Source organism: Sminthopsis crassicaudata, chromosome 1, assembly GCF_048593235.1.
Source record: "Sminthopsis crassicaudata isolate SCR6 chromosome 1, ASM4859323v1, whole genome shotgun sequence".
In the NCBI taxonomy this organism is placed as follows: domain Eukaryota; kingdom Metazoa; phylum Chordata; class Mammalia; order Dasyuromorphia; family Dasyuridae; genus Sminthopsis; species Sminthopsis crassicaudata.
Window position 1 is genome coordinate 525,520,225 of NC_133617.1, and position 12,691 is coordinate 525,532,915.

At 36.0% G+C, this 12,691-nt stretch overlaps 1 protein-coding gene across 4 annotated transcripts in view; it reads left to right on the forward strand.

Moving 5' to 3' along the window:
* The first annotated feature begins 3,085 nt into the window (after window positions 1-3,085).
* The window catches only part of MELK (maternal embryonic leucine zipper kinase), an 88,883-nt gene continuing 79,277 nt past the window's right edge, over window positions 3,086-12,691 (forward strand). Inside the window, exons 1-2 of one of the 4 annotated variants that reach the window (XM_074281758.1) lie at window positions 3,086-3,213; window positions 10,424-10,536. In XM_074281758.1, coding sequence (XP_074137859.1) covers window positions 10,473-10,536 — 64 coding nt within the window. In that variant the 5' untranslated portion in view covers window positions 3,086-3,213; window positions 10,424-10,472. The other 3 variants (XM_074281757.1, XM_074281755.1, XM_074281756.1) reach the window with 3 other exon arrangements.

A 12,691-nucleotide genomic window follows, 5' to 3' on the forward strand; every position in this document is an offset into this window, starting at 1 on the left:
ATGAATTTTTCAGGAGGAATTCACCAATGGGAAAAGTGGAGCAGGCCTTGTGGAGAACTGTTCCAGCTTGAGCAGACAACAGAGGGTAGTTTTCTCAAGGTGAGGAAACTTCAGGTTCTAAGGGAACTATTTCTATAAAAATTACTAAATATAGAATTGGTCTAGATATTATTGATTCTTTCAAATTATTGCAGTGAAATATTCACTGAATTTGATTCAAGAAATACTTTTACATTATATACAGGATTCCGTATCCAATATCCTCTGCTAAGGAGATATTGAGGAACATGTAGCATCAGATTGTTTCTGTATCAATTAGTTTTTAGAACTTTTTCCTTCTCTTTTTTTATTCTTTAAAAAATTCTTTAAATTTTTTATTCTAAATCATCCCCCCCCCCTTTTTTCTGAGGCTGGGGTTAAGTTACTTGCCCAGGTCACACAGCTAGGAAGTGTTAAGTGTCTGAGACCAGATTTGAACTGGGGTCCTCCTGAATTGAAGGCTGGTGCTCTATCCACTGCACCACCTAGCTACCCCCTTCTAAATCAGTCTTGATGGTTCTCTGGGAGATAGTGGGGAAGATTATGGTGGGAATTTATATGTTCTTAAAAGATTATCAATAAAATTTGTTTTTTAAAAAAGAGCAACATTGCATGTCTGATTTTGTGTGACTCCATAGACTTTTGTCCATGGGGTTTTCTTGGCAAAGATATTGGAATAGTGTGCCATTTTCTTCTCCAGTATGTCCCCATTTTATAGATAAGGAACTGAGGCAAATGGAGGTCAAGTGATTGGCCATTTGGATTACGTAGTAAATTCTGATAGGATTTGAACTCAGATCTTCCTGATTCAAGTCCCATACTCCATTTATTGCACTCTTCTCTGTGCTAAAAGTTTTAAAGAAAACTAAAATATGCAGTTGTTATGTTGGTAGAAGATGTTTTCTTTAATCATTTTAACAAGGTTATCACATAAATATGCTTATTAACAATAATCAATGGGCTTAAAAATCTCTTTTTCATGTTTAGCATATCTATCATTACAAATAGCCAAGAATCTACTTGAAAATATTATTGAAAGTATGTGATTTTTTTTCAAATAATTTTCCTATGCTACTATCTCTGAGCAATTGGAGGTTTAATATAAGCACAATGAAAAACTTATAAATGTTAAATTTCATTTATATAATTGGCTATTAAAATTATTTGTTTTAATTAGGTAAGATTCCCTTTCTTACTTAACTCACCTATCCCCTCTCTTGCCCAAATAAGAACACATACAAAAAACGAAAACCCATTACAAACTTGTATATTCAATCAAAACAAATTTTCTCATATCCAAAAAAAAATTTTGTCTTATTCTGTATTCTTAATCCTTCATCTTTCTATCCAGAGGTAAATACGTTTTATCATTAGTCCTTTGAAATCATTTTTGGTCCTAATAATAAGAGTTCAGAATAATAACATTCCAAACATTGTATAGGATAACTTGTCCAATTTATGGACATTTTTTCAGATTCCCATCCCAGCTCTCTATCCCCTGTGCCATCTAGCTGCCTCAAAATTAGGTAATGCTTTAACTTTTGCTAAGCACTTTACAAATACATCATTTTATTTTTATTTGGCCAACTTTTGAAATGGACTCTTGCGTGCAGAGAAAAAATGTTTTGTGCCTGGCTGTGGTTCCTAGGATGTAATCCTGGAGAGAAAGTGTTTTTTTTTCTCGTCTTGGGTCTGACTGTGGCCAACTCTGAGCTTAGTATGGTTGCAGGAGTATAAGTGGTGAGATGGACTTCTATAACATGGAAGCTTTTTGCTTTTTTTTTTTTTTTTTTTTTTTTTTAACTGAAGGCTGAAGCAGAAGCATGAAGGAGTAGTCAATGGAAGACTTAAGGAAAACCATAAAATAAGGATTGGCAGAAAAGCTGGAGGAGACTTCCAATTAATGAGTTCCAAGACTAGAGTGAGATTTCAGCATAAAGAACTGAGTCCATTTTCTCTGATGGTGAAATAAAGGCTCATACATACCAAGTTACAATAATGTACATGGAATGGCTCTGTACAGCCACCGAAACTTGTCTATTCCCATCTCTTGTACACTCTCTTTTCTAGGTTTTCATAACATTACTTTTTCCTGGTTCTCCTCTTATCTGTCTAATGACTCCTTATTGGGATCAATGATCCCAAAACTAGTAATTGAGACAGGTTTCTTTTTTTGCCTTTTAATATTTTCTTTTCTTTATTTTTTAATAATAGCTTTTATTTTTCAAAATACATGCAAAGATAGTTTTCAGCATTTACCCTTGCAAAACCGTGTTCCATATTTTTCTCTCCCTCCTTCTCCTTCCCTTCCCACCTTCTCTTTTCCCTCCCTCTCTTTCCCCTCCCCTAGAGAGAAAGTAATCCAATACAGATTAAACATATTCAATTCTTCAAAACATATTTCCACATTTATCATGCTGCACACACACACACACACACACACACACACACACACACACACACACAAATCAGATCAAAAAGGAAAAAAAAATGAGAGGAAAAAAAACCAAGCAAAACAACAACAACAACAAAAGGTAAAAATACTATGTTGTGATCCACATTCAGTCCCCATAAACCTTCTCTCTGGGTGCAGATGGCACTTTCCATCACAAGTTTATTGGAATAACCCTGAATCACTTTGTTGTTGAAAGGAGCCAAGTCCATCAGGCTTGATCATCCCATAATCTTGTTGCTGTGTACAATGTTGTCTTGGTTCTACTCACTTCACTTAGCAACAATTCATGCAAACTGACATAAGTTTCTTGAGTCATCTACTATATTATCAAAGATCTCCCTCAATCATGCCTTTTATAGGTATTGCCAAAGAAATCCAGATGCTTGCTGCTTTGTGTTTTCTTCCTCAATCCCCTCTATGGAGTTTTAATCTAAACTTGAAACTAGTACTTTGATAAATTTATCCTCTTCCACCTCTTGGATCTGTGGGAAGCTGAGAAGTCCAATGAAAACTGCTGAAGGATTGCATTGAAATTCCTAGAAGTTAGAGAAGGACTATCTAGCTATAAGATCACCGGGAAAGATAGTGGAGCTGAGGTGTTTGTATGAATAAACTGCTTAATTCCTTTTGGTTAGCCGCAGAAAGGTGATGATTCCTTAATCCCTCCTCTCTCCCTCTCTTTAGAAAGGACTTGAATCTGATTTTTCCTCTGGGTCCAGGTAAGTTTATCTTTGTTTCCTCTTTAGATATTTACTGTGTCTCTTTAACTTGGAAATATTTGGAAAAACTGTTAACCACTCACATTGCTAAAAGATGTGTAGCTCAGAAGTAATTGGATACACTGGGGAGGGGAGGTGGAGAGATTAAAAAAAAAAGAAAAAATTTTTGTTGTTGTTTTTTTGTCAGTGTATAGAAGACAGTGATTCATTTTTGCATCTTTCCATTGTAAAGAGAATACATTGACTGGAGTTTCACCAAGTAAATGAGTATAGCAGTACTTGGGTTACTTTCTACTTGGATTTGCAAAGACAAAAGAAACAAATTTCTCCTTGCAAAGAGCTTATATTCTACTGGTATAATACAAGTATGCAAGTAAATAAAATTAAAGTACACTAATGTAAAGCACTATCAAGAGGAAAACAGTGCTAAAAACTGAGATCATGAGATGCTCCATGTAAAAACTGTTGCTTGAGCTATGCTTTCCCCCCCCCCCTTGGTAATTTAAATTAAATTAACTTAAATTAAATTAAATTTTTTTGACAATTGCCAAATCTTTTGTTCCAATTTTCCCCCTCCCCCAGATGGCAGGTTGGCCAATACATGTTCAATATGTTAAAGTATAAATTAAATACAATATATGTATACATGTCCAAATAGTTATTTTGCTGTTCAAAAAGAATCGGACTTTGAAATAGTGTACAATTAGTCTGTGAAGGAAATCTAAAATGCAGGCAGACAAAAATAGAGTATTTGGGAATTCTATGTAGTTGTTCACAGTCATCTCCCAGAGTTCTTTCGCTGGGTGTAGCTGGTTCAGTTCTTTACTGCTCTATTGGAGCTGATTTGGTTCATTGTTGAGCTATGCTTTTAAGGAAGCTAAAAACTGGGAGAGGGAGAGAGTAGTCTATTTCCGACAGAGGGGACAAGTTGTGCAAAGACTAAGTAACAGGAGCATTCTATCATAATATTGATAAGTACATCCTTTGCCAGTTTTCAAGGTCCTGGTGGCAGAAGTGAATCAAATGCAGATTGAGGAGCTGATGCTCTGGAGAGCTTCACTGCAAGAACATCTTCTCCAGGGAGATTGCCCTGGTTTCCCCAGATGCTACTGCCAGGCCCTCCAGGGTCTCCTTTCATCTATCCTGTATTAATTTTATGTGTATTTATTGATATGTATATCGTCTCCCCCATCACAATGTGAGCTCTCTGAGGGCAGGCGTTGTTTTAGCTTTTTATTTGCATCCTCAGTATTCCGCACAGTGTGTGCCGTAGAGTAAGTCTTGCTGAGAGATGACCAACTGGGATTCCACGGGGTGGACTCCTGATGAAACTTGCTACATTTCTCCTGACACGAGAGGTTTCAGGGTACAGATCCATGTATAATTTTGGATATAGCTAACGTAGGAATTTGTTTTGCTTGACTATACATTTTTGTTACAAAGGTGTTTTTTCTTTTTTCACTGGGAAGGTCAGAGAAATGGCTTTTCATTAGTTGAAAAAACAATCCTATTAAAAAACAACTTCCAACAGTTGGTTGGAAGGTACCGTAAGTTTGGAAGTAGACAAACTCAAATTCCAGTTTTGCTCTTTATTCCCTCTGTGACTTTGGGCAAACCACTTAAACTCTGTGGGCCTTAGTTTTCTCAGCTGTACAATGGGGGTATTGTAGTGGATGGGTCGCTTCTAGTTCTTTGGGGCTGAGGTAAGGGAAAGTAGGAAAAAAGGAGAGTTGGACGGCAGTCTAGAGAGAAGGAAGTACTTCAAAGTCCACTACGGAGAGTTGCCGAAGCCGGGAGGGGAAGGGGAAGGGAAAAGCGAAGGGAGGATCGCCTCCTCCAGCAGTCTCCCGAGAAACTGAGTCCACTCTCAGGAAAAGCTCCGCCCCCTGCTTTGCCCCGCCTCCTCCCGCCCTCTTCCCTCCTTCACGCCCCTTCCGGTCTCCGAGATTTGATTCTATTGGCGGACGGAAGCGAGGCGGGGAGCCGGGAGGTTTGAACACTAGCCGGAGGAGGTGCCGGCGGCGTTGGCCGGAGCTTTCCGCTTCGTTTCCCTAAGAGTCCTTCAACGGTTCTGCTGGTTGGTCCCGTACTGCCGCCGCCGCCGCCGCGTCCTGGTCCTTTTCTCTCCTCGCGGGTGAGTGGTGGCCCCGGTCCGGCGAGGATGGGATCGGGGCCTGGGTGCGGACCCCCCGGAGGCACCGTGTCGTGGTGCTGGGGATTGCGGAGACTCGGCGGCCGGCCGGCCCCTCTCACCTGCCGGGCAGAACCGGTCTCCTGGGCCTGTCGGGCCCCCGCAGACCGATCACTTCTCTGGGAGCTGAGGTGGGAGGGGGCTGGGTCTCCAGGGTCCTGGGATGGATCCCAGGAGGAGGGGCGTGGGGGGGGATTTTTTTTTAAAAGATCCCCCAGGCCTTAAGTGAAAATTAGCTTTGCCTTCCGTTAATGCTGTGGGCGACCGGGCATTATTCCGAGAAGGGTTATATAAGCTGGAGCAGATTGCCAAAAAGGTCCTTGACATCGACACGCGAAATTGTCATTGCTAGTGTTTGTGCAGGGCTTTGAGGTTTGCAAACCTCCTCTGTTTTAATAATAATAGCTGGGATTTTTAGGGAGCTTTATGGTTTGCAAAGCGTTTTACACGTTGTCTGATTTCAATAATTATATATTTTGCATAAAAACTTACATACATATATTTACATATCCATTATACATATATTTTATAGCATTATATATAGCAAAAATATAATTTAAGGCTTGTAGAGCGCATGTTATCAGACTTAATAGTAATAACTAGTATTTATAGAGGGTTTTAAGGTTTGCCAAAGCACTTTACATGTCTGATGTAAATAATTAATTTTATTAATTATTTTTATATAATTAATCTAATAATTAAATTTAAGTAATAATTAATTGATTAAATTTATATAATTCTTTAAGGTTTGCAGAGGGCTTTAACATATTATCTGGCTTAATAATAATAGCTATCATTGATGGTGAGTTTTACGATTTGTCGAGGGCTTTGCATTCTGATTTAATAATACTCCTTATTTTTTGGAGGGGGTGGTGATGATCTGGCTGAAGGGACTTGCCCATAGTCACACAGCTATTAAGGGTCTGAGGTCTGGAGCAGCTAGATGGCACAATGGATAGAGCACCAGCCTTGAATTCAGTAGGACCCGAGTTCAAATCTGGTCTCAGACACTTCACACTTCCTAGCTGTGTGGCCCAGGGCAAGTCACTTAATCCCAGCCTGGGGGGGAGGGGAAAGTGCCTGAGATAGGATTTGAACTCAAGTCCTTCAGATTCCAGACCTAATAGGTACTCTATCCATTGGATCTAGCAGACCCAAATTTCTTAAGTTTCGCAAAGCTCTTTTACATGTTTAATTTAATTATACTAGCTAGTATCTATATGTTTCATAACATATATATTTAAGTACTTTCTAAATATCCCATTTTATTCTCACAACAACTGAGGAAGAATAGCGTTTGTGATATTAATCATCCCCATTTTATATAAGATTAAATAAAAACCAAGAGACAATTCTGTGAAGTGTCCCAACTAAAGTTGTCTGAAGCAGAATTTAAACTCAGATTTTCTTGATGGAGGTTCTGAACTACCTATCTAGTAGTAGTAATAATAATAAAAACAAGACTAATAGCAGTATTTAATATTTTTGTAGTGGTTACTATTTGCCAAGAACTGTAAGGTACTTTGCAATTGTTATTTCATTATATTCTCAAAACAACCCTGGGATTATTATTATTATTATTATCCCCATTTTGTGAGGCAGAAATTAAATGAATTGTCCAGGATCACCCAGCAAGGAAATGAATGAGGCTGGCTTTGAACTCAATTTTGCCTGAATCCAGGCCTTACCAAGAAGAAAGGTAGGAAGAATATTCTCAGAGCAACTTCTAACCTGATAGCTGAAAAAGAAACACTCTTGTAAGAAAGGAGACTGGGTTCTAGGCCAGATTCTGCCCCTCAGAAGCATTCATCCTTACAAGTTGTCTAGTGGATATTCAGCCTCCTTTTGAACATGTTCAGTGAAATAGATATGAATAAGGGAATTTAACTAGGTGTCTCCAAGGCTCTTCTAGTTCTGAATCCTATGACAAAAATATAGGAAACTATCTATTTACCTACTCATTTATTTATTTGTTTGTTAATTTATTCACTTAATAGTATTTTAATTGTTTTCCTACTACATATAATTTTCAGCATTCACTTTTGTAAGATTTTGAGTCTCAATTTTTTCTTCTTTCCCTCCCTTCCCCCTTCCAAGACGGCAAGCAATCTGATATAGATTATACATGAACAATCATGTTAAACATATTTCCTTATTAGTCATGTTGTGATTAATGCTGTGAAAGAAGAATCAAAATAAAAATATAAAGCCACAAGAAAGAAAAAACAAAATCTTCCAAAAAGTGAAAATAGTGTGTGCTTCGATTCAGACTCCATAGTTCATTCTTTGGATATGAAAAGCTTAGGAAACTTTTATGAACCTCTCTCTTTTGTTTTCATCATTCCTACTTCTGCTTGTTGCAGCAGCTAGGAACAGATTTTTTTCCTTCCATTTGAGAACTTTACAGTTATTTGAAATTAGTGATTGTGTTATTTGTTATTCTTATTTGTCCAGGCTAATTAATTAGTCTTTGTTCCTCAAGTGTTCTAGTTTTTATGCCCCTCATTCTTACTATGATAGTCCTCTAGATAGTCTTTTAGTGTCTTAAAATGTGACTGAAACACAGTACTTGGTATGGTATAATGAAATCCTTACCTCTTGTTCTGGATACCATGTGACATTTAAAGGGTTTCTACCATTGCATTTGTTATTTTTGGTGGGCGTTGTCACCTTGTTTCAATTATTTATTTATTTTTTTTGAGCTTGTTCTCTACTAAAATATTTCACATCATTTCTTTTTAAGCCAGGTATCCCTATTGTGAAGGTCTGTGGTTGATTCTGTGGAACATAAATATAGTACTTTATGTTTGTTCCTATCAAATTGTATTTTGTTAGTTTTGGCCTTATTCCAGCCTACAGGGATCATTTAAAATATTGACTCTGTCATTGAGTGAATTAGCTTTCCACTGAAGAATTACCATCCACATGAAGAATAAACATTTTTTCTGTGTCCTTGTCCAAACCATTGATAAAAATGTTGATGCCCAGGGGTTGTGGCATGTCACTAGAGATTTTCTTTTATACTCTTTGGGTAATGCTCTTTTGATTGTGTGTGGCTGACTACAAATCTGATTGACAGAGCTGACATCTAGCTCAGATTTTCTCCCCCCATGTTTTATATAAAGATGCCATAATAAGAAATATCTTGTGCTTGCAATCTGTAGCAGTTCAATTTTGAAATTTATTTCTGCATCAATTCTGTCTCTTTGAGACATTTTTACTTATCAAATGGCAATAATACAAGTTTCCTTTGGAGCTCCTAAGTTTGGAACTAGAAAGGACGTTTGAGATCTGTTTTCTTACATTTTATAGGTAAGGAAGTATTTGAGAGGTCAAGTGACACAACTAAGGTGACATTGACAATAAATGGCAAGGCTAGGCTTTAATCCCAGGTCTTTTCATTGTAATATTGGGGTGGAAATTTGTATTAACTCATCCTGATTGTATGATTGATAGATGGATAGCACATTGGAGAGTACATTGATTTTGGAACCCAGAAGACTCATCCTCATGAATTCAAATGTGGCTTCAGACACTTCCTAAACCTGTGACTGGGCAACCCACTTCCTCATCTGTAAGATGAGCTGGAGAAGGAAATGGCAAAGCATTCCTTTGTCTTTGCTGAGAATACTCCAAATGTGATCACAAAGTGTCTGAAATGATTCAACAACAATGATTATATGATTATTTCCTTGTTCTTTTGCCTATAGCAGCCTAGGCAGGTACTTGGTCTGCTTTTAATAAATCAAGTAGAGCCATTTGTCTTTCTCTAACAGGGTAGAATGAATACAGGGGAAACAGATCCTGTTATATTTAGGGTTTTGTGAATCATGGAGGGAAGAAAGAATGAGACATGCTCTTTACACATACTGAGCTTCTGACTTGTATGTAGGCTTATTTCTGTCGGCAAGGGACCATTTTAGAGCATCTTTTCCCAAGCTGCTTTCTCCCCCTCCTGCTCTTTATTCGCTCACTGTCTTACCTGCTTCTTTAATTCTAGCTCTAAAAAACATCTTCATGTAGTTCTCTTCCTCCAATCTTACGACCTACCCCAAGCCTTCTGATTTTGTATGAACTTATTTTGTGTACTTTTTTTGCTCTGTTCTTGCATCATTCTTTCTTTTTACTGCTAGCAAAGGCTCATGCAAATCCATGAGCACATGCACATACACAGACATAACAATATTAGAAATAATTTTTAATAAGATTTTGAGGCTGGAAAGAAACATTAATCATCATGAGAAAACTAAGACCAAGAAAAGCAAAGTAAATTACTTGGTCAAGTTCATATGATCATTAAGTTGGCAGAACCAGGATTGGAATCTGCTTTTGTTACAAAACACTTCTAGGAATGCAATTCAGAATTCTGCCAAGGTATCTTAGGTTTATCTGCCAAAGTATTATAGTGGTTTATTGTTCATGATAGATATTTCTATCTAGAGGCAATGTGATAGCAGATTTATCTTGTTGGAGAAACAACCTACTCTTAAGTTTTGTTTCTTTCTGATTTCTTAGAGGGAAAATGTAGTGGTTGAATTCCAGAGACAATCAAACAGTTGGATCTTAAGCCAACTTAGTTTTTATTTAGGCTGTCTCCTTCCTGCGTCTTAAGCGAGGGGGAATCAAGAACAAAACCCAACCCATTAGCTTCATCCTTTCTATTTTCTCAACTCATCTATTGGTGGAGATGCTAATGAGTGGAATTAGTCAAAAGGTAGATTCATTAGGAAAAAGGGAAGCTCTGGGCCTGAATGTTCTAGTTTCATGATCAATTCTACAACTGCACATTGACATATTAACGATGCATATTGTTGATTCTAGTCAGATGATTGATTATCATAAATAATTGGGATTAGATTAATAAATGTTGAATATTTAATCTATGTAAAAGATTGTTGTGGGCATTAAGAAAACAAAGTTTTTGATCTCTTTCTATTTAAAAGTTCTTATCAACCATTTAAATCATCTTTAATTTTAAAAACTAGGTTTTAATGCTTTTGTGTTATTTCTATCCAACAGATTGTATGCTTGTTTTATATTTTTCGGTACTTTGAAACAAGCTTTCACTATGGCTGTGGGAGATTATGATGAACTTCTCAAATATTATGAATTATATGAAACTATTGGGACAGGTAAGCCTTGCTTTTTCTTTTTTTTTATGGAAAGAAGACTAATGACTTTTTGAGTTTTCAGCATGAGTTCTTGCTGATTCCTAATCTATGTCAAATGGGCAATCTTGTTTAGCTGTCAGCATTAGTATATATTTCATGAGATCAGAAGAGAGGAACATTAGGTTAAACACTTATAGATGGAGTTCTGATTTTTTTAAGATTTTAATTTATCATAAATTTTCAACTATTTAGTCATTCCTGTGCATATGTACACACTGTTAATTACCTGTTTATTGGAGTGGCCAACCCCTAAGTGGAAATGGTCATTTGATAGCTTTATTTTAATCTTAGTTTTGATGAAACACTTCAGAAGTTTAGATTGTCCATTATATATTTTTACTTATAGTCAGCGAGACTTGCATATGTTTGTATGTTTGCCTAATCATCATATAACTTAAGTTTGTTAACTGTCCAGGATGATCAGAGTAAATCCTGAAATACCTGGATTGTGACATTTTGATAGATGTTTTGATGCTTTAAACACTGCTTTTGATATTGTTTTTGATAGATTCTTTTGACGATTCTTTCTTAGACAATCCCAGTGTTATATAATATTTTCCATAAATCTTCACATTTCTTTACACTTCACATTTTCTTATGCTGTTGCATTTGGTGGCATGCATGCATTCTTGCCACCTTCTACACTGTTTTGTAACTTAAATTCTTCTGTTTGGGCATAATGAGTTTCTATTCAGTAATATTAGTTTGATTTAGTTCTGTTAGATCAAAGAGATTTAGATCTGTTTGATCACTTTTTGATACTAATCATTATCACACTCAATTCTTTGATAATATATAACACATATTTTAATTTTAGTCCATGATTTCGCATATTTCTTAATTTCCATGCATTAAGTAGCACAGCAATCTTCTGATTTAATAAATATAGTGAATTGGTAGAGCTAAATTTTGTCTTGGGGGAGTGTTCTATTGTTTCAGGTAGTTTCATTGAACAAGACTTAGCAAGTTTGAGTCTTTAGATTATTTTTCAAATGGAAATTGTAGGAAGGCAGGAATATTTTTAGTAAGTTGAATGCTTTATCAGTTTAATGGCATCTGTTATAGCCATACTAATCAACTGTAAGTATTTGAATATGTATCAGGACCCTGAAAAACTTATAGTTGATATGAGATTGAATAATATGGTATTACAGTGTATAGAATAGAATTGTTAAACACTCTGCTTGGATAAATTAGTATTTGTGGGTTCTGGCTTGAGTCTTTGCTAGAAAAATTGCTAATGAGGGACATAAATATAATCTTTTCCCTCTAGGTTCCCCTTTTAGGTAAAGTCCTGATGAGAGTAAACAATCAACTATTTTACAACTAAATTATTAGAGTGATATCGTTATTTGGCATAGTGTGGCCCAACAAGAAATCTCATTTAAAATCCATTTTAGATATATGTGGAATTTCTCTTCTTTAGAGATAGTATTTGTAGAATATTTATTTATTTATTTTTGTAGGACTATTTATAAGTAGCAAGAGAATGGAGAAATTCATGGTTTCCTACTCTCTCTGATTTAGATAACTGTTTTATTTGTTTAACTGTCCTATACAAAATATTGATCAAGATTTTGTTGTGTTTTGAAAGATTGTTGCTTATATTTACAGTTTTATTAAAAGATGACTTGGTGTTGAGTGTTAATTTTCTGTCATTGACAGGTTATTCACAAACTTCCCCCCTTTTAATAATTTTTTAATTGATTTTTTTGGGGTGCTTCATTTTCAATTGTATCTTTTTATTATCTTTTGTAATAATAAAACTGAGAAGGGGAAAAACAATTTTAGCAAATCTAATCAATGGATTGATGAAGTCTGACAGCACATGCAGTCTTTTACTTTTGTAGTCCTCTACCTCTCCATAGTCTTCTTTCTTATCTGGGACCAAATTTGGTCCTTATAAATACATAATGTTCAGTTTTGTTTATTTTTGCAGTTTGTTTATATATATGTTTATATACACATAGAAATATCCTTTTCTATATATAAAAATATATATATATTTGTACAGTATTAGCTGTAAAGCAGTTTTCTCTGAAATGAGTTCTATCTACTACCTTGAAAAACGGAATCCACCAATTCTTTTTTTTAAACGAGGAAAGGTTTAAGATAG